At 42.7% G+C, this 23,383-nt stretch overlaps 1 protein-coding gene across 2 annotated transcripts in view; it reads left to right on the top strand.

Moving 5' to 3' along the window:
- Positions 1-17,704, top strand: part of LOC129384030 (uncharacterized) — a 39,087-nt gene extending 21,383 nt beyond the window's left edge. Inside the window, exons 1-5 of one of the 2 annotated variants that reach the window (XM_055069083.2) lie at positions 7,423-7,624; positions 10,816-10,939; positions 14,173-14,373; positions 16,563-16,717; positions 17,283-17,704. In XM_055069083.2, coding sequence (XP_054925058.2) covers positions 7,453-7,624; positions 10,816-10,939; positions 14,173-14,373; positions 16,563-16,717; positions 17,283-17,458 — 828 coding nt within the window. In that variant the 5' untranslated portion in view covers positions 7,423-7,452 and the 3' untranslated portion in view covers positions 17,459-17,704. Of the gene's footprint in view, positions 1-7,422; positions 7,625-10,815; positions 10,940-14,172; positions 14,374-16,562; positions 16,718-17,282 lie in introns of those variants that run through there. The other variant, XM_072284350.1, reaches the window with a different exon arrangement.
- Positions 17,705-23,383: the final 5,679 nt, after the last annotated feature.

Here is a 23,383-nt window from a genome sequence, read left to right as displayed (position 1 = left end):
GAAGTGGCCATCACGCGGGTACGATTTTTATTATCAACAGTTCTGTATTTCAATTTACTCTGTGAATACCTACTTGTTCATTCACTAATAAACTTGTATTAACAGTCAGTGCTTGCAACTGAATCATCTTTGCAGCCTCGTTAGTTTTGACAGCAAGGCTGGTAAGGGGACTTGACAATGGTGAAGGCCGAAAGAATGTGGCTGTGTGCCTGGTATTTAATGTAAATGAAGAAACCAGCAGTACAGCTTCCATCAGAATCCCCGAATTTGCTTTGAAACCTAATTATGAAGAATTCTAGAATAAAAGTTATCTTGCATATACCTCACTCGAACAGACCTATTTGAGTGTTTATCTTGGCTCGTGTCGCTTGGTGGTCACCTAGGAGGGGCGCAAATCAGCATACATATTGCACATATCGCATGTAGGCCTTCTGGCAAAGATCAGTGTTAGTTTTGGCAGCACACTCAGCAAGCTCCTCGTGGTTACGTGACCATGCACAACTAGCGTCTTGTCAGCGTTGGCTTCGGTGTCCATCGGTCTACAGGGGACCTCTGTTGCTGCTAATCTAGGGGGCCTCAACCCATTACTGCCAGCCCTCCCAAGGGTCCTGCAAGAATGGTGTCGAGACCTCTGCTGCTGTTGCCCCCTGAGAGGCACCATTTTACATTAATTTTGCCAGAATGCTTCACGTCTATTCATGAAATCATAGATAGCATTGAAGAAATTATTAGTGAGGAAAGGGCTGAGATCTTTATGATTTTAAATGCAAAACACAGTATCTGTACTGAATCATATGAAAAGGACCAGGTATAGTGAAGGAATTGCGCTAAATTAGGTGAATCATTTGCAAAGTCTCGGATAGATTTGAAACAGTCGCAAGACAAGATCCCTAGGGCTTTCAAAGGGTGTAAGAACTCTTATATAAGCTTCGATGTCCTTGATATACAAGCTGCTCAGATTGGCATACATGTGCGGATTTTTTTTTCTTTTGTGCAAGGTTTCCGAAACTTCGAAGTACAGAGCTGCTCATTGTGCACCTTCAATTTATTTAATCATGCATGTTTATTTAGCCAGCTCAACGTTAAGATCCATTATCGTCCCAACATCACATTCAGGCATGCCTTATGTCACGGACAATACTGACCTTCACAACAGTTTTTTTTTAGCGGTGTGCATAACAGGCGTGACGATGCCTACTCTCGAACATACCCTCCCCCCTAGTTTTTTAAGCAGAGAAGGATAGAGGTGAGTTTTGTGGGGGAGTATGTTCTGGATTTTTGGCCGTTATCACCTAACAATTTTATTGAACAAAGAGCACGTTGATAAAGTATTAAATATTTTATCGATTCGTTCAGTTCTATGTAGCCACACTTGTTTGTGTGTGCCATCCCACAGGATTAAAGGGACATTGAAATGGTTTTGAAGATTCTGCACAAACGCATCGAGTTGTTAGAGTAGGTTCTTCTGACCATCAAGAGACAGAATTAAGTGCTGTACGTAAAGTTGACAATTTAATATTGGGTTTTGCACATCTGCATTGTTAAATATCATAGCATCACCATTTTCTGTGTTTCAGCTGCCTTTGCTCATTTTAAGTAGAACGGGTTTGTAATGTCGGTCAAGTCAGCAGTGCGATTGGCTTACCATGCGACCTCGTCTAGAATGCTTTAAACAAGCAGGCTCATTACACTTGTATTTATTAGAATACTTACACATACTAATTTGCTCGCTTGTAAAAATAAGTACACAAACGTTAGACAAGTAGATGTTTCTCGAAAGCAACGACACACTTCCGCCTGAGAATGCAAATCATCTGCTAAAGCTGTAGTTGTGTGCACATGTGCGTTTGCGCATGCATGCGAAGGAAAGAGGGGAATGACGAGTTTCTTTTAAAAAGTTGGCTCTGTTACAGAAGTGTGAAGCAGCAGGTGGAGGGGGACAAAGAATGCGACAAAGTTTAGCACTAGTAAAGCGGTGACTGTAGCTTATGGGATGCGGAGGGGTTCTCACATGAAAAATAGTTGTTGCTATATTCTTTTCAGCAGCAGAAACATGAGTGGTACCAACACTGCGCTGTGCTCATCTTCTTGCTTTACACACATGTGCAGGGAGTAAGCTGCAGCGATTGCACGCTGTGGGAAACGTGAGTGCCTCCATGTAAACTTGTTGAGGCCGTCATCACCTAAGCAACGAGATAAACTGTGTGAGAAACAGATGCGGGAACACAAAGTTCAAATGAGCCGCATAATATTGTGTCTAAGGAGGCAAGACATGTCTATCTCCTCAAGGTACAAGAGTGGTGGGGGAATGCCATGACTTGATAGGAAGACCAATCTTCTTGTAGTTGTTTTATTATGACACACTGCCACAAAATGTTTGTGAGAAAGCACTCCCGGCGATATGCACTCTGTTTAGAGGCAGCACTCTTAGGCACAAGAACCATTTCAAGGACCTTTTAGGTTTGACAGACTTTGTCTCTCTGAATAGGTATTAGTAGGGCCTGCTAAACTGTTACAAGCATGGTCAAATAGAGAGCTAATTTTTCAATGCTTGAGTGTCCAAAGAAAGAAGGACGCAGTTTTTAGTGCGTGAGAAAATCTATAAAATGCATAGATGTTAAATGGGAGTAAGTTTGACTTTGAAGCACCAGGAAGATGACACTGTTGTACGCAGAGATCTCGTGTTGAGTCAACATCATTCAGTCTGTTACACCTGTTCATTTGGCCATGTTCGTAACATTTGAAGCAGGTCCTATCCATACCTTTTCAAAGAGAGACATAGAAAGAGTTTTTATAGATGATCATGAAGCGCGTGCACAGGTGCGTTAGCTTGTAATTACAAGTAATTCACGAGAGAAATGTCCATGCAGCCGACTGTAACATCTAGCGAAAAAAGAAACTTAAACATGTTTCTCTAAAAAGAATGCTTCATGGTTGAACAAAAATACATTCTAGTCCTGGGTTTGAACTTCAAACCAACGCTTTTCCTGGGTTGTCGCTCTACCACGTTAGCTAACCAGGAGGCTAGAAAATTATATAGCAAGGTCAAATTAATCGACAACTTGAAGTACAGGCACGTAAAATATGGCTAATCAGTTCTGTAGAAGGCCGCAAGGCGACAGAATGTTCATATTGGGAAAAATTGCCAACCACCTCAATGGAATAGAAATAAAGCAGGGGCTTCCAAAGCCGCGGAAAAGAGCGAACAAGATATTATCCGAGCTTGCAGGTCTCCTGTTGCATGCAATGTAATAATTGGCTTGCATGTTGACGACAGCATTGTCTACAGGCGGGGTATCTTATCCTGTTTAAAGAGGCCATGAAACACTTTTCCATCTAATCATAAAATGGCACCATTATCAAATTACATCACTTTATGAATCTCCGGCTGCAAAAGCTTTTCGTGTCCTCCAAGCACAAATGAGCTTAGACATGGTTATCGGATCGATCAGTGGCTTGCGCTGTCCTTTCATTTACACTAGCATGCTGGAAGCTACACAGGGGAGACGGTAAGGTGGCGCGCGCAAGAGAGCAATGCCCCAACCAAATGCTGGACGTTGCGGTGGCGAGACGGCTCATGGTGGCCCATGCACCAGACAGAGCAACATGCAGCTGTCGTGTGTATATTGGCTGTGCAAAGATGAGCTGGTTCTTCTGTCTTTTTGAGATTGGAGACGTACACATTTTTTTTTTATTTAACACTAATAAGCAATGATTGTATTACTGAGAATGTTCTCGCGATTACGATATCAACCAATAGCTATTGTGGGTCCAGCTACTTGCGATGACAAAGCATGACGATATTGCGGAACGAGAGCAAGCAATTTTTTCACTGTTTTTGACACGAGGTTGTAATTTCCCTTTGGCGTGCAGTGCAATAATATTTGGCTAACATGTTCTCAAGAGCTTCGTTACCAGGTCAACAATGTTTTCTTATTATGTTCAAAAAGCGTTTTAGGGACCCTTTAAGAAGTCTTTCAGTATCTCTTTCAGTCATAGGCTTGTATGCAAACTTAGAGACGTTACAGAAAAAAAGTTAGCAATTACAATTATCTCAAACAACAACGTAATTGATTACAGTCACCATATACTGCCCCATGAAAATAATGGAGGAATTACTCAAAAGTAATCAATTACTTGGAGGCTACTGTCCTCTGAAGTTTAACAGCATTGCACAGATACTGTATTCAGAACAGGCTGGCCTGGAACATTTAGAGTGTCCTCTGCAGCTCTTCATACATGCTTATCTTTATTAACAATCGGCTTTAAAAATTTCAGCAGCCATATTTCTTAGTTTTTGCCGTTAAGACATCCGCAGTGACACTGAAAACTTGCTCTATGTGCGGTCTGGGGAGTAGGACGGTGTAGTAAGTTAAGGACATCTTGCACACGAGTTTGTCATTACTCAGCGTCTGGGTCCTCAGTGAAGTGCAGTGCTTTACTGTTCTAGGACTTGAGGACGCTCTCGCTTGGGCCAAGTAAAACCTGTAAAAATCATCCGTAGGTGACATTCTGGCACTAACGTCCTAAGTTGCCGTTGCTGTCAAGACATATCAATATCACTTTAATTCACCGGCGAGCATCTGGCGGAGCGTTAACACGAAAAAACAAATATTGCGCTCCAGGCTTCGCCTGTCTGAACTGGCTGCTTCATGGCACGATCTAGGATGTTCTTCTGTAATACCCACCAAGTACAGGTCCCCCAAACTGTGTCAACTGCTACAGCTTGTCTTGCCAGTAAAGTAATAAATTACATAAAAAAAGTTTCTAAAGAAGTAATTGGACTACAATGAGTTTCACAGAGTAAAAATGTAATCGTTAAATTACAATATTACCAAAGAAGTTTAATAGATTACAGGAATTAATTACATATACTTTGTTATGTACAAGTCCACTTATGTGGGAAGGGCAATGTCATCCAAATTAGAATAGTTCTTTTGGGCTAAAAAAAATGAAGCCCTAATACTTTCTGCCGCTGGGCCCCCTACTCATCTCTTTCGATTCACAGTACAGTTGTATGGGAATCTTACGGATATCGACTGACATAATTTTCAATTTTGAACTTGGCCGTGAAATTAGGCCTTGCTGTTGAAAGTACATACTCCATTGCCTTAGACATTAACCACTGATATAGTGGAACTATACTGTAGTTACGATCTGTGAAGCAAGGTAAGCTTTCACTCAGTGGAGCGTAAAGCTGTACCGAACAGTGCTGCACCATACGCTGCCATGTACCCTCACCAGTTTTTATTGAACCAGCGAAGCGTGTGCCAGTGCAAGAAAATCCAGAGCTACTATGTTACCACAATACATAACCTAATTGATTTATAACTGGCTTCATGGATTATGGCTCTTCAACCAATAAAGCTGTATGTTAAAACAAATTGCACAAGCTTTCTTTAATGTTGTATATTACAAGGTTGTATTGAAATTACATGTAGTTGACTGCTTAGCAGATTCACCTCTTTGTAACTAATTTACACACTTGAGAACTACTCTCATTTGCTATTTTGCATCTCTGCTGGCACATCTACGAACAATTTTGAGCAATATTAGTAGAAGACACAATAATTTCTCACACCTTGTGGCTTACGCAATCTGAAAAAAAAAATCGCATTCATGGCAGCTCATATAGCAGGCAAATGTGAAAAGAAAGAAAACTGTAGTTCAGTTTTGTAGTTTTGAAAGACAGCTTTTCGATGTTTAGGTCTGAGAAGAAAAAAGGCTATCACATAATTGATTTCTTGGTCCTGCTTGTGGCTTTTTTTCTTCTTGTGCGACGTCAGCAGTGATACTACAGAAGAAATGACGGCCCATAGACATTTGCCCCACTTGCATTGAGTGATTGTTGATGAAAGCATCGCAACACTCGGCCCATGTGACTGTTCCCTTCTCAGAGCTTGGTGGCATTAATCACCAAATTAACAACAAAATGAAATTCGACGCCCTCGATACCGGACGTAGTAGTTTCGGTTAACAAGACGCTCGGCGCGTTGATCAAGGTGGTGGAGTTCTCGTTGTAAACCTGCCGGGCACCGCTGTGGATTGTTAAGGACATGACGATCGTGCCCAACATGATGACCCCGACAGTTAGAGCGCCGATGCGGAAGAACTACACGTTGATCTTGCACAAAGATGAGGTTGTTTAAAAATTGCATCATAATCATTTTTGTTTCCACGTGTAGCAGTTTGCAGAAAAAATGAGTGCAAATTGGTTTAAGCAAATAGGTAATGGAGATCCCACAGCACTCCTTAGGAATTAGCTGATCGACCATTACATGCCCTCACGCATTTGTATTCAAATGAATGCGAATTGGGTACAGAGAAATCGTTCAAAAAAGCAAGCGGAAGTTGATTTAAGTAACTAAACAAATAAATAGATCGGCTTGTAAAACTTAATAAATAAAAAGATGATGTCCAAAAGACCAGTGTGAGCAGCCAGAGGCGGAGAAAAAAAAATCGTGCAAACGAACAAAATAACTGCCAAAAGGTGATAAACAATGAAACGAATACAAGATATACATTTCTCTCACACGAAGCGCAGAGAATTCGACCTGGGCCGGCCCTCTCTGGTTTGTTACCCTGCAGTGGCACGAGGGAAGGGGAGTGAAAGTACCGGGATGAATGACGGTGGACGAGGATAGGAGTGGACGTGTGCGCATAACGATACACATTTTCATTAAATGATTATCAACAATACATATCTTGGTTCTCATCTACCTAATCTCAAATTGTCTTTGCATCCTTTCACGTTTCTTCTTTCTCGTTTTCTGTTGAATTACCCGGTTCGCGGCCAATCCCACTATGTGGGTACGGGCCACTAACATCTAGGTTGTTGTACCTCTGCATCAACATTTACATTACACAGCGGCCCTACTAAAGCCGCTCGTCTATTGCCGTGTCATGCAGGAACTTCAACAACACTCTCATTGTTGGAGTAACGAATACGGGTTTCCATTGTGTTGCCCCAATGCCGCGAGTGTGCCTCAGTACAGACCCTTCAGAAGGTAATATCGCTCGAACATTCAAGGGCAGCCGATGTTTGCACATAAGAATTTCCAATGCCCTCCTCCTCAGAGAGGAGAAGAAAAGCCAATTCAATAAAGATAATTTATTTGACATTTCTACTAGCTATCTCCTAGCCTAAATTTCTTCTTTCTTTCTTCTGCAATCTTTTAGCTGCGGAAAAAGATTCTCTTCGAATGCATTTTCAAAGTACCTGCTTCATAAAGATCTCCATGTTTTTGTTTGGTATACACAATCTTTTTCACATCGTATGCCTTGCGCCAAGCCTAGTACGCAAGCAAATAGAGAATGCAGTCGAACATTGATGGTGTTTTTGTTAGTGTCTCCCATGAGCGGCCCGAGTGCTCACAAGAAGAAGACGACGAGCGTTACAGAGAGAACAGTACGATGGTTCTCGTTCAAAGTATCATCGTGTCGGTCTGTGTGATGATGTCGGCACCCGCGGGCGAGGCAAACAGACAAGATCACCAGAACTTCGGTTTTGTAGACTGGGTCAGAACCCTGTTCCTTTGGCCGGCCGGTAACGACGGTGCACCAGCGTCGCAAGACCCAGTCAGAGCCAACGACTATGACCGCCAAGAGAATGCGACAGTAGCTGGTGAGCACAGAAATGTCTTGCGCAATCACTGTAGAGCCTTGGCGCTGAGTGTTTCCCAAGATCGTGAATCTGGCGCAATACTTTAGGTTCCATGACACGTAAAAACGAAGGTAACAGCTCTAGCAAAACATGAAACTGATTTAAGGTGTCAAAATTACATCATAATAGACACCCAGAAATGCGGCTTTCACACTTTTGCATGTAGATACTCTCGAGAACGGAAAGTTAGATCAATGCCACGTGATAGCACTTTTACATAGCGGCTTGTTCTAAGCATGCAGTTATGAAGTTGCGAAAACACGCTACTTAAACAAGTTTCAAGAATGTTTGAACGTGCTTCCCCAGTCGGTCCAATTTTGAAGCATCCTATTTTTTACAAATGCATGCAAAAATCAAACGCCCTTCGTTTTTCCGAGCTGTACATGGCCAATTTTGCCAGCCCATCTCATCACCTTGTCGTCTCTCAGTATCACGTTAGTGTCATGTTGATGTGTGACTAGTATGCATGATATCATAAGAAGCCAACAAAAAAAAAAAAAACACCAAGAACAACATAGGGGAAATCACTTGTATTGTTGGCTTCTTATGATATGATTATTAACGGCGGGCCCCTCGGTCAACCCTCTTTCTCCTCGTTCAAGTATGCGCAATGGCTTTTGACAAAATCTGCCACCTATGGCCACCTTGTTGTGATGCTATATGTGTCTGGAGGCACTCTTGCCATCCGCTTTGCTGTACTTTAATGGTAGAGTGGCACCCGTAATTAAATTTTATATTAGTGTTAATTAAACACGCGCTCGAAGCGCAATCACTACATCGGCGTCACCGTCCTGCTGTCACGATATTATTGCCGCTACGTGCATACTGTACGTACATACCATACGCGCATGCGCTCAATACCGTCAATCAGTACCTTATGGTACTTCCTCTGTCGTACCTTTACTAACCTTTTGCTACTTTTTTACTAGCATAACTCACCTCTTAAGCTCCAAAGCTGCTAAGTAAAGTCTACTACCTCGTGTTGGCCATTGTCTATCATGTGTTTATGTGGTTATGTTGTGCCATGTATATATTAACAATGCCAGATTAAGAGTTATATGCTACTTCGTCACACACGCATTGCAGATCGTACTCTATAAAACTACAGGTTCATAATTGTCGATTCATAATACATGGGTATTTACCGGTGCTATCTGTGCCTACCCAAGGCACTTCTATAAGAAATCTTGAAATCTTTTATGAAGTATATATCGTGTAGTAACTTTGTTATTGGTCGGCATGTGTGCTGTTCTCGTTTGCCGTTTGTGCATGACTTTCTGTGCACAGTTACCCGAGGTTGAACCACAAGCCGTACCATAAGTAGCACCCTGGTAAGCTTCATCAATAAGTACCATGGCTAAGTTTTAGATTGTTTAGTTTCGTATGCTTTTACTATGGAGTCGAACTAATAATGCAATGTAAAAGACGCCTAATGATAAACCAAATAACACTTATTACTGGTAATTATAATGCGCTTGTCTTCGTAACTGTTACTACGTTTTGTAATTGGTAAGTCACCGCATCAATAAACATACTACCTTTTCGTAAGTCACGTTAGTGAGAGCTACTAAACATTTAATTCGGTAAAGCTTCTACCAATATCCTTTCTGCCTGCATGTTACTATCTAGGCACGCAATGTTGCGACAAACATTTGTTGCCTCAATGTTGGTTGCTAGAGCGAGCTTGTATTTAAGTGTGTTCGAGTGCTTAAAAGTCTTCTGTTGCGATAGAAATTATACGGACACTTCAGGCACATTTATACCGGCGCCATCGTTGTCGCCGTGAGGTTCCGCGTAAAGTCCAACGGCGATAGAATTGTCGCCGCGCGCCGTATCAACACCCCTTAGAACAGTTCTAGAAGGTGTTGGCCGTATGCTCTATGTGCGAAGTGAAAGCGTGCGAGGATGAACCAGCGATCGGCCGCTCAATTTCGCTCACGCAAGCGAGGAAATCGGGAGGAAGCGCGCCGTCTTCCGTCGCGCGCAAGGCTTCGGGGCGAGGAGAAGGCGAGGGGTGGGAACGTTCTACTCCGGGCTGCTGTATCTCGAAATCCATCTGCGAGGAGGACAGAGTCCACCGCGCGCTTTGTTTTGGCGGCTTAATTCACGTTGATGCGAGACGCAGCACGATAGGTCAATTAGCTCGCTGCTGCTGTCACGCTTCCTAGCTCTAGGGTTTTGACAACGAGTTTCCGCGGTCATTGAGTGAAATGTGTTCATGTTTGCTTGTGCGAGCATGCAATGCCTGTGCAATGCCTCCGCCCCGTCGTCAGACTAAACGTCGCACGTAACAGCCACGTCAATTCAGGGAGGAGCTTTGCGCCGATGCTAAGTCTCTTGCATGCGTAATCATGTGAACGACAATTAAGATGTGGAGTCGGATATCTGGGAGCGCAGACACGCTAGAAGAATTCTTCCAACTGATAATGTGTAAAAGCACGACTGCCTCTAACTTTTCAATACAAACATACTCAGTTACTGCAGTCAACAAAACTTAATTATTGAATTTTTGTTAATTGGGCTGCTGACAGCGATAATGATAATCTTACTTTGTGTCCCCCAAGTTACATAACTTAGTTGCACAGGTGGTCTTCGCGTGCCTCCCAGTGCCTAATTTTATGAAAACCATAACGCTTACTTTTGAACGCCCTGTATATTCAGCAAGTGCTGCTAGGCGTAAAATAACGCTCATCTTCCTTATTTTCGTGGCATTTCAAGAGCCGGCAGCAGCTCCAGTGGAGCGAAAGGCGAGCATTGTGAGCGACGCGGCCTTTCGGCTGCAGAAGATTCCGTGCCCCTCTCAACGCTGAATGTCCCAATGTGAACGATCGAGAATTCAGGCGGATGACCTGCGAAAAGAATAAGAAATGCAGTGACTGCTCTAGTCATGCCACCTGTTGCTATCATCGAGCACTACTTGCACACTTGTTTGGGATTACATTCATTGTCCCTGAAGCAATCACCAACCGCAGCTTCAAGGGCCACCTAGTTTTCGTTCAGAAATCAAACAGCCCTAATTTTTTTTGTCGACTGTTGCTGCTAAGTTGTTGTTGAATTCAATGTTAAAGGCATCTGTGCGCTTCCTTACGTTGTTTTCTGTAGATATGTCACAAAAGAGTGATTATTTCACTACCGTTCCTGTTCATCATCAGTTTGCAAGCGTTTTGCGGACTCGACCCTCCACGAGCGCTTCCTCATGGCTGCCGCCCTCGCGGAGGTGCCAGGCCAACCTTGGTGGATCAAGTACGCCGCAGTACTCTTCGGCGAAAAGATTAGGTATGCGAGCACAACATTCTAGCAGGAGCATTGCGAAACACATAAATAAAATTCCTGAAATAATTTATCCGATACACTCTGGTTATCGGATCATGATTTCGAAAAGCGTTTCTTTTTCAGTTGGTCTTTTTGTGTGTTCTCTTTGCCACGCTGCATAGACTAAACGTCGGGTGTCTAAACATTCATTACGGTTATCTGGAAATGTTCGGTTGGCCCTCGCGTGCGAAACGATATTTTTTGAGACTTTTGAGTCATTGAGACTTCCGCGCGATGTCTAAATGACCTAAAAGGCATTCGTTATGTGTTTTAACCAGACAAAAGCCCTTTGATCCTCTTTCAAGCACAGTTTTAGCCACACTGTAATTTTGTCGGCCATGAGACGACCACGCTTATATAAATCTTTAATTTCTGAAAAAAATGTTTTACGCTGCGAAAGTTTTATCGCGTGAGAATGTGTTAGCTTCATCCTAATGTTGGATACTATAGAATAAAGTGGGTGATAAATGTTTTGGCAAAGCTCACAGTATCATCAGAACACCTGGAACACTCATTTAATGGTTGATTACGGTGATCGCGAACCCGAAACAAGCACTAGAATCTACAAAATAAACAGCGCCAACGTGTGGTATTTCATATGCTGTTTCCTGTTTTGTCCGCTGTAACCGTTTTAGACCTTAGAGATGAAAAGTTCCGCAGTGTCGATTGCTGCTACGTTATTACAATCAGTTATACGAGCAGAATACCATTAAACGATTTGTTCCAGCGTGGTGTTGATTTTTTTCAGTGGCATTGTATACTCTGGGTTGCCGCCGTCGTTTGCAGGGCTCGTGTCACGTGTTACAAGCTATTTTACCACTGGCAAACTACCGCACTGAAAACTAGCATAGCCTGCTGGTCGAGTAGTCCTACGGCTTCAATAAACAAAAGGAGGAGACCTGTCATCTTCCGTCATGCAACATAAGGCCTCTTTGCAAGGGCTGTGTTCAGTGACGAGCCCGTTACCGGTTCGCTGTGTCAACCCTTACGTACAAACGTGTCACGTTCTCTTCGGAAGAGTTGTAAGCGCTGCTTTATCTCGGCCTTAGGATCAGGCGGCATACAATTCGGAGCTTTCTTTACCTACCCGACCGGGTTCGGCATGGCAGTTGCTGTAGGGTCGGCCTGCACCTAGCTGTGTATGTGGGAGCGTGACAAGAGATGTATACTGTAGAATCCTTAAATATGGTTAGACAATTCACATCTCTTTGCTTACATTCATAATGGTAACAGCGCGAACAAAACGAAGACAGAGTGAAAGGACAAAGTACGAGCGCTGACTCGCAACTAAGCTTACTGAAACATACACACCAAGTAATACAAGCGACACAGGCGATCACACGGCCAAACGAGGAACGCACAACCAGGCCACCTGGATACACAGAATCTGTTACCGCATCCAGCTATACAGTAAAATAATGCCTGCTGAGAAAGCGCTATCGAAGGCTGGCGAATGCACCACGTGCCCTTTCGCTCAATGTGGGCTACTTCCACGACTAATCTGGTGGATGCATCAGTATGCTTAAACAAAATTGTTGTCTCTTTAAGCAGAGGCTTGCGCTTACATTGTCGGCAATGGGCAGACACATGCATGCGTGTGTGTCTGCCAAACAACATTTGGCCATGTGATCGCCTGTGTCGCTTGTATTCCTTAGTGTGTGTGTTTCAGTAAACTTAGTTGTGAGTCAGCGCTCGTCCTGTGCCATTTCACTCCGTCTTTGTTTTGTTCGCGCTGTTACCATTATGAATGCACACCAACTCATCCAATTTTTTTGCATTTTAGTGCAGCATAATTCTGTGTTTACACTTGTCATACCATTCTTCCCTCGACAAGAACCATAGATCGTCTTTGTCCTCGTGACATCGCAGCGTGGGCGTCTCGCATTGTGTATTCGGATGATTTGGCGTTTGCTTTTCAGCATAGTCTGTGAACGATGCAGTGCATAAACATAAACTTTGCATGACATTACGCGTTGCATATAATGAAAATAAACACAGTTGTACACATTGCCTTGAGTTGAAATCATTGTATTAACGGCTTCGCTAAAACTTTGATTCGAACATGTGGGTCAAACTTGCGTTATTCTAAAGCGAAGTGTTCCATGCCTGTGCTCCCGTGTTCGACGTTGCTGCTGCGGTCTGCTTAAGTGAGTCAAAATCTCGGCCGATATATCCGTGGACATATACAGGAAGGTTATATGCGAGCCGAATGGAAGTGCTAGCTAACTTGTATAACATAACTGCATACAACTAATATACCTACGTATATGTAACTATATATAACTACATATATCTTGTATGACTTGTATAACCCCTGTTTTCTGAACACAAATATAGTGCCAGCAAGTGCGCCTGATGTTCTGCATAACAAAACACAAGTTGCTTCAGAAAACATATAATGGTGGCTCATAAGAATGCGTAATGCACACTGGCATCTTAATGAAAGAACGAATTAGCTTCAGAATATTCTTTGATCCACTTCGTCTTTTTTTTTTTTGTTTATCAGGGCGGTATGCGCCATTAAGTATGTACCAATTCTCGGGCGATTCTCCACATTGTGTTCGGCCACTGTGACACAAGAGATACGAACTGAATACCTAACCGTAACTAGATGAATATCAGTGTTCTCTCGGTGCACACCCGTCATGACCACTTTCCTCTCGACAAGCATCATGCATCGCTTTCGTCTCATTGACATCACTTGCGTAGACGTTCAACACTTGGCATCTGCCTGACTTGCTGTTTTCGTTTCGGCATAGGCTGGGAGCCGTGCAATACATAAATATAGTAATTGCATAAGATAAATGGTGAGGCCTCTCTGGTACATATACATATGCATTTGCATGATGTTGCACAATGCGTAGGATGAAAATAAGCGCAGTTTCTCAATCGCCGGGAGTTGTATAGGATTTAATACAAGAAGCGCGACTAATGCTTCGCTTCACATATATTCTAAGATGTGCTTTGAACCACCGTAGTGTTTTCCTAAGCTCCGGTCGCCAGCCAGGCGTATACGTTGATGCAATTTGTATATGGCGAAGTAGAACCACTGCTTCCCTGAGGTTGGCCGGGATCGGCTGCTTAGTGATGCGAGCAGCGATGATGTGAAACGCTCACTTTTGAAGCGTTTCGCAAAGTTTAAAAGCCCACCTCTACTTCAGTACAACTCATCGCGTCTGTAATGTGTCATCACTCAGATGCCCAGCCCATGAACACCAGGGAGGGGCGACCCTGCACGAGCGGTTTCTGCGGTCGTTAGCGCGCTCTGAGAGCCTTCAATGGCTGCAGGGGGCCTTCGGGGACGCTGTGACCACAGTCAGTGCTTGGATGCACGAAGCTTACTCGTCGGGGGTCACGATCCTCATTGTGCCTGTTTTGATCAGCTGGCTGTTTTCAAGGTCGGTATATTTGAGTATACGATGCAAATGAGACATCACGTGTGCTTCTCGGGCTCGCTTGAAGTTGAAAACTAGCGAAAAACAGAACGTGCACAAGGAAGAGCAGAATGGGATGATGCAGGGACTAATTGAATGTTTATTATGAGAAAATTAAAACTATATCATCTTTTCATGGCGTACCTTGTGAATGTTTATTATGAGAAAATTAGAACTATATCATCTCTTCATAGCGTACCTTGTGTAGCAGAGCTATTGCTTGAGATAGTTGGTCAGACATACTGGTGTAAGTACTACGGCGCGACAGCTACAAGGGAGCGCCGACTTCAAGTCAAGCGACAGACACAAAACACAATTTGTTACACGATGCGTGCGGTGTTTGAGTAAGATGGCTTTTCTTTCCCTAACGCCTAACAATTTGAAGTGTTGGCACAGGCATCTTAAGTTACCTATCTGGCCAAATTTTATAAGAAGCGCACTTTCATTCTCGAAATAGCGCTCTCAGAAGTATGCGAGCTCAGCGTTGACCAAAGTATTTGCTGCACGACAGACGTGCAAAAGCACACCATAATGATAGTAACCGAAATAGACGGCCCGTCATTTGAGTGAGGGGCATGGTACATACCCTTTAGCAGGTTAATGGGTCCTCGGTGCTTCTATTTATTCATTACTCAAAATGTAAGTAACGAAAATGTTTTGGTTTGAAACGAGAAAGCCTGCTGACAAAAGAAAAGGAAGTCAAGAAAGAGAGTGGCGTGACATGAAACCACAAGTTGGCTATACGTACTACGAGTCAAAAAAATTTTGCCCCTCTTTAGCGTCTAAGTGTAGAGCTTGGATGATGGAATGACTGTGAACAAAGCTGGAGATTCTTAGTAAAGCCTTGGATAGCCTTCTTACAATTTCAATTGATTTTGTTATGTTTGCCAAATGCTGAATTGTTACCATTGACATGCCTTATGTTGTTAATGGAGCGTTGTAGAGCGATGCTAGTGGTGACTGAGGAAACCAACTAAAACATACAAAAAAAACAGAGAATGAGCTTTTGAGTATCGCGTTTTACAGCTAACATTCGCACGACTGGATATCCATATAGTAACTAGGAAAAACAAACAGGTCAAGGATATCAAGAATATACCTTACTTACTTAATCTTACTTTATTCCGGCGATTTTGTGGGGTTCATATTGCTGTCAATCATGTCATTTAGCGACTGGCACCACCCAAGTGTGATTTCACGTGCATTGTAGCGGGCGTCCCATTATCATGGGAATTATTCATTTGTTTAAGAGAGAATAATATGATACTTTCCGCAGCTAGTACAGATATAAAAGAAAACTAGCAGAACTGCCCCATGCTTCAAGTACTGCACTATTATATACTAGAAACGTACCATAATTTCTATTAGAATCACCAGACTACTACTGTAAGCTACTCCTTGATTGCGCATGTACTCTTTTGTAGCCGGATTTGAAAGAGATGGACATCCGGGGCCGAATTAACAAAGCTTTTCATTTGTGAATTGTCTGTCTGTCATTGGCAGGCTGGCTTCGTTATTATGTCCAGTATCAGGATCGGCTGAAAATTTATGTTGCGAACATTTGTGGCGTAAGATGATGTAGATGCGAATTTGAATAAAGGGGAAATCAGACTGTGTAGATAGGGGCCTTGTTTCTAAAGTGTTTTGTTTGACTGAAGCTCCGAGCCAAGCTGAAAAATGTCTACATGAGCTTTTGAACCCAAAATACAAAAGAAGCTGCATAAAATCGGACATTTTGCCACACGATTCACAAAGTGTTACATCGTTCTTACTCTTACGTGGCGGTGATTTCTACTCGTGCATTACTACCTAATAATCAATAATTGAACTCGGTTTGCATTATTAAGCGGCAAAACACTTTCGAGTACAAGTGCTTCGTGACTTGATTTCAAATAAAGGCGCCAGTAAAATGCAGACGTGTGTCTGGATTCAAGATTAACAAAAATTGCTGATTGCTCGGTGAATGCTTGCACAAGGAGCTCCGTACACCAGCTGGCCGAATGAATCGTTGATTTTCCGATTGAGTTGATCGGGTTTCGCGCTTTTGTCTATTGCTTTTCTCCTCGATCACCTTATCGCAGCGCACACACACACAAATTTATGCTTCCGCAACTTTCCTGGACGTTGCAAATTACCTCTCCTTTTGCCTACAGCAACAGGGTAATGAAGTTGCTTCATCATGGCGAAGCCTGGTTTGAATGGAGCTTTGCAACCTGCCGTAACTGGCTGCAGTTCAAGCCCAAGCCGGTGACTGTTGTCGCAGAGTCTTCGCACAGCGAAGCATCGCCTACCGGGAAGAAGGTGCCAGGTATACTTTTGGATAAAGATTCTCTTTTGTGCCTCACCTACAAACGTACTCTTTATCGGCTCCACAGTTCTGAACGCTTGTTCACATGAATGACAGTTGAAGATCGCATCTCATCGTCTTTTTCCGCGAGGAAGGTTTGAAGGGAATACGGCATGCGCACAGTGTGTGTTTAGTGTCTAGGTTCTTCGTCGGAAAGCGCCTATTGTGGAACGTGTTCGGGCGGTTTTGTCCACCGAGCTTTAAAGTGGGTCTCCAGCACTTTACAGAGTGTTATCCTCGTTACCGATGTTGCACTTGAGACACTCATCTATGTCGGGACCTTAGGGGTCTTTCTCGGTCAGCGAGGTGGTTCCCGCTAGACATATTTACCCTACTTAGTGTGTTTCACGGGTATTCTTAATAATATGTGGATTAACTTATCAGATATATACTCTGCAATACGCATTCCCTTTCCTGTTGACTCAAGGTGGGTTTCGGTTCTTTGTAGACTCAAGAGACAGGCTCAAGCTGAAAGGGGTGAAGAGTCTGTTGCGCTGGCACTTTATGCTTCTGTCTTGCATCCCAGACGGCGATCCTCGGTATGACGTCATAACGCTGCCCTTCGACGAGCCAATAAAGGAATGCGCGACCACCATCGGCGTCGCAGCGGCCGCGCGGCTGGGAACCAGTGGGACCACTCCTCGAGAATCTGGATCGCAGGGAGATGTCTCAGACGACGCGGCTCCCAAACTTCCTAAATAGCGCGCGCCGTGCCGGGTGACGAAGAGGAAAAGACGTGAAGATTATATTTCATTTGGCGGGCCATCGTCACTTTCCATCATCGCACTTTCCTCTCGCCACCTGTCCACCGCAGGCCGTAGCACCTCATTCGAAATGACACGATAAGCAAGGCGCATTTTTTTCTCTGTCGCCTGAAGGCAAGCGGCCCTGTCAAATGATGAAAGATACGCGAACCTTGAAGGGAGATTAAAGCCAAAATTAATGTAACTTCATGAGGTGTTCCTTGTTTGTCTCTCCTCAGGACCCCATACGAATTCTGAAATTATAATTATTGATTTATAGGTAATTCACGTGCGGTTAGCAACCTCAAGCGCTCGATATTTCCTGTACATCCGTCGTCTTTCTCATGCGATAACATGTTGAGGCGCACCTAAATCTAGATCAGCGTACTCTTGCTTTACTGGCGCTGGATCTATTGCAAAGATGAACCTGTGATTGCTCGCTGTTCGTGAACCGTGAAAACTCACGAACCAGCATCACGAACCCGCTGATCGCGTCACCGCAAGTACCACTTAACTAAAAACCTCGTAAAGAAGAAGCAACGTTTCTCATCCACTATGTGTGGCTTCGTGCTTAAATTCATACCTCAATGCTGTTGTATCAGAATGCGCGTGTGCTTGTTGTGCGGTGCTGTGGGCGTCCAGTACCTCTCAACAATTTAAGAAAGATAGCGTAGACGAACGCTGCCAAGTAAATTTCACGTTATTTGTTCCATTGTTTATGCCTCTCAGTATCATTTTTATGTCCTTGATCCCTCGTGCCTTTATTTATTAGCCAATATCCCATAGATGCATAGCACTGAAGCGCCAACAGGCACACGAAAAACCGAGACGCAACCCTCGCTTCTTTCTGTGCGCACCTGCGCACCTGCGCACCTGCTTCACTTCACGTCTGTTATAGCCTTACCACTGACATTCATAATTAATCAAATGTTAGAGACTGGTATATTTCCCTCTGACCTTAAGCTGGCACGTATAACCCCTGTTCACAAAGGTGGAGCCATCAGTGATATAGCAAACTACCGACCAATATCTGCTCTGCCCATCTTGTCCAAAGTTTTTGAGAATGTCATTCATACACGGCTCGAAAACTTTCTCACTAAATACCGCGTTGTGAATGATTCACAATACGGCTTCCAGAAAGGGAAATCTACCGAAATGGCGCTATTACTAATCAAGAATGAAATTCTTAGCAACATAGAAAACAGACTTTTTACTGTGGGATTGTTCACTGATTTAAAAAAAGCATTTGATTGTGTGAATCACAATATTCTGCTGTCAAAACTGCATGACTACGGCATACGTGGCGTCGCCCATGATCTCGTAAAGAACTATCTTTACAATAGAAAGCAGTGTGTGAAAGTCGATGGCTTGTCATCTCCGACTACTGTGGTAAAACATGGAGTGCCTCAGGGGTCGATTCTAGGGCCCTTATTGTTTATACTTTATATCAACGACTTATGTGATGTGCCTAATTCTCCCAAACTGGTCATGTATGCTGATGATACTAATATTTTCTTTTCCGCATCAACTTTAGCCCACCTAAACACAACAATAAACAATTACCTAAATAACCTTGAACAGTGGTTGAACTCTAACAGATTAACCTTAAATATTAAAAAAAACTAAATATATCATTTTTAAACCTCTCAACAAACAAAGCGATTTCGAACTCGCCCTAAACTTTCAAGGAATGGCCCTACAACGCGTCGCATCTGAAAAGTTTTGGGGGGTTTGGTTCGAAGAAACAATGTCTTGGAACATGCACGTTACTAAGCTCACGATTGAATTAGGCAAAGCAGTTGGTTGCCTCTACAGACTGAGGGAACTAATTCCAATAGGACTAAAGAATGCAATATATTATGCTAATTTTTACTCACGTCTTTCATATTGCACTTTAGTTTGGGGCACTACAACAACCACCAACTATAACAAACTGGAGCGGCTCCAAAAGAAGGTATTAAGAATCTTTGAGAACTTTAATGAACACCCCAGCCTATTACCCACTGGTCCCCTATTCATTAAACATAATATGCTTAAAGCGTCTAAGTTATATGACTGTAAACTATCTCTCTATATGTATAAAAATAAGCTCCCACACTATACAGAACATTCCCCGTATCACTACAACATACGTAACAGGCTAATACCAGCGCCACGTACACGTACAAATTACGGTAGATCTAGGCTGGATTACTGCATACCAACACTATACAACCTCTTAAAAAATCACATTAATTTCAGTGCCCCATTCGGCACGTTTAAATCGGAGGTGCGTGATTACCTGATGAAGCAATGAACTTTTTCTCTTTTCCCCTGGCTGCTACATTTCCTGCACTGTTTGTGCATTCTGTGATAGTGTCCACCTTGTATGCTGCATCTGTATGAAACAAGTTCATTTCTTCTTCATAATGTCTGTATCTGTATGCTGCATCTGTATGTTGCAATTTCATAATCTGTATGCTGCATCTGTATGAAACAAGTTTATTTCTTCTTCATTATGTCTGTATGTATTTACAATTGTTCGAATTTGTGAAATCCACTGCCTGCTGCTCTCTGTAGGCCCCCAGGTCCCGTCAAGCTGTCTACGACAGCTTTTTGCCTGGGGGCCCCCAACTAGTGTGTTGGAAATAAAGTGGATTCTGATTCTGATTCTCATATCGCAAGTATATACAAACTACTATAACATCTCTTCACTTTCTTGCAACCCATATATGGTTGCGCCATTACGCTCGGTAACCACAAACCTGTCGACTATGGTATCAGCCGCATTTCGTGTGCGTTAAAAGCTTCGCAGGTAGATCATTGAGGGAGCTTTGAACCAACAAATGAATAACGATTATGTCCCATGGGAACTTCCGTATGCAACGAGTGAACAGCAATTTCCTACCACAGGAACCGTCGTTTTGCTATTGAAGGCAACTTCACACGTAGGGGACGCTCTTTTGAAGGGTGCGATTTCTTGCTTTCCTTGCATTAGGTATTCCCGTATGCAGTTGTTGGTTACACGATCTGTTCCATGCAATAACGTGTGGGGACTTGGAATGCCGAAATCGCGGGGGCTTTCAGCTGCGAAAAGAAGTGACTTCGAAATACCTTCGCTGCTGAGTGAGCCTCTTCAGTTCGGGCATGCTATTGCGGCTCACGCAAAGGGCATCAATGGGTACGGGAGACAGGGCTCACCACCATGGCTAGAGAGCTTGCCCGACTCCTAAACCCACAACTCGAAATAGAAAACGCTATACTATTCCATCAGAAACCATCGCAGACGATTGTCAAAGCGAGCGATAGCTTTCTCATGCAACCCTACTATCTATCTCAATACGAGTACTTGATTCAACGCAACACGCTATTCAAGCAACCTGACTAGACGAGAGCCTTTTGGTATGAAATCGGCGAAAACATCCCAGAAATTTCGATACAGCAGGTGTGTCCTGCACCGAGCAATAACTGAATAACTAAGATTACGGTGAAATCAGGGCATCACACTACCACGGACAAGCTATATGGCGGCTCACATTCTGCTGGAGGCTGATGAGACACCGACCGTATGTGATCCAAGGGACCCCATGATGTGCCCACCAGTCAAACTCTATCTCTTCCCAATATATCATTCGGCGGCAACAGTCTGAATGATGGCATGAGAAAAAGTACGTTTGTACTATCTCGAGCACGCTGTTGCCACTTTTTGGAGTCGGAGAGCTTTACTGCTAAATTCAGCTTTCACCATTCAAGCGTACTTTTTTGGGAAAATCGGCATAATAAGCGCATAAAATAACATGGTAAATGAAAATGTCAGCAAGCATCAACGCAGGAATTTCTAATTTTTTATTTTGAAGAAGGTAGCTAAATGACTAATTATGCAACGTGACTGGCAAGCAGTAACTAAATTATCTGAAGCGCGCGATTCGGTGGCAGGTTGTAATTAAACTTGAAGCTCCGACAGTGTAAAGGCGCTACAACCTCGGATCCACGTACACTGTGAAAATTAGCATTACATTTATTTATTTTTATTTACAGATACGGCAATCCGCAAAGGTATTTTAGCAGGGTGGAAGTACGATATATCAGTGTACAAATGCAAGCAAGAAAAAGCAAAGCAAGACGTAGTACATTGCTTATACAAACAATATCGGTTTTTAATAAAAATACAGCAGAGAAACAGACAGGTAATGAAGAAGGTCATAATTGAGCTTTCTGGCCAATTCGAGAGGTTATCAGCAAATGAAGAGAACGAAGGTTGAGTAGCTTGGATATTAAGTTATTTCATTCAATCACGGTCCTGGGAAAAAAGGAATATTTAAAATAATTATTTCTTGCACGGAATGGTTTAATACTTAGCTCATGTCTCTGTCTTGTGGAATATCAAGAAAGAAATGTAATAATATCGGAGATGTTAATAATGTAATGTTTATTTATGAGATGATATAAGAATTTTAGATGGGGAAACTCGATTGCGCTCTGTTGGTGTGGGCAAGTTGGCTTGCTTTAAATGTTTCGTAAAAGTTTCGTAAGCTTTTCTTATGTCAATTGCGTAAACAGATTCCAGATAATAGCTGCATAATCTAGTACGGGGCGTATAATTGTTTTTGTTCGCTAATAAGCGAACGGGCAATGTGGACAGTTTTAATGTCTTCCCAAGAAAAAATAATTTGTGACAGGCATTAGTGGTTACTTCATCAATGTGCCGATTCCATTTTAGGTTGCTACTTATCCACAGGCCAAGGCACTTGTGTTCTGTTACTTCAGATAGAAAAATATTGTTATCCGAGTAATTGGAAGTAAACTTATTCTTTTTGTGAGTAATGCACATAAAAACAGCTTTCTCAAAATTTACCGACATCTGCCAATCGTCACAACAAGCAACAACCTTTTGAAATGCGTCAGTTATTAATAGGGCTATCTATTTCTGCACATAAAACAGCACATAAAATAGCATATTTATGCACATAAAAACAGCTTTCTCAATATTTACCGACATCTGCCAATCGTCACAACAAGCAACAACCTTTTGAAATGCGTCAGTTATTAATAGGGCTATCTATTTCTGAGTACAAAACACAGTCGTCTGCTTATAATTTAATTTTAACAGGGAGATCATTTACAAGATCATTTATTACAAGATCAAACAGCAGAAAGACTAGAGGCCCAAGAACCGAGCCCTGGGGAACGCCAGAGTTATCGGAAAGGTCATTAGAGTTGTGATGCTTAAAAATAACGACTTCTTACGTGCATTAAAGTAATTTGAAATCCAGTTAATTAGGGTAGGATTTAAAGAAATCTTAATTTAATTTGCGTCATTTATAAAATGTAAAGGAGGCATTTGTCAGATGTCATTCCATTTCACTGTTCACTGTTTCGTGCATGTTGAGAGACAGCAGACGGTCAGAACCATTCTGTATACTACGGCATGCGTAATAATTATATCGTGGTTAATCCAAGTATATAGCGCAACAGCTCAATATAATCAATTTTGGCAGCCGCCTCAGATGCATGTTTTACTGATCGCAGTTTTCATTTGCGTCTTCAGTGGTTTCTGAAGGTCGAGAAATGAACAGCCAGCGCTTGTACAAATAAAAATGGCGGTTTAAAACTTTAAGCGATCTCATGCATGAAGCAAGATTATGACATTAACGATCTTTCAATTCATTGTTTCTCTGACAATCACCGTGCGAGTTGATTATCTATGACAGTGCTTTGAAATCCTACACGTGAACTAAAAATAAAATTGGACAGAACTCCTCCACAATGACTATTCAATATGCAAACAGCGCAATTTATGGGGCGTGTACTGCAGCCGCACTCAGATCTCGTGCTTTTCACTGGACATCTTTGCATGCTCTCGCGTGAAATGCTACACAATCCACGAGGATCATGCCAGGTTTGC

Source organism: Dermacentor andersoni, chromosome 9, assembly GCF_023375885.2.
Source record: "Dermacentor andersoni chromosome 9, qqDerAnde1_hic_scaffold, whole genome shotgun sequence".
Taxonomy (NCBI): Eukaryota; Metazoa; Arthropoda; class Arachnida; order Ixodida; family Ixodidae; genus Dermacentor; species Dermacentor andersoni.
The sequence above is the reverse complement of the archived record's forward strand: the minus strand, read 5'-3'. Positions and strand labels throughout refer to the sequence as shown.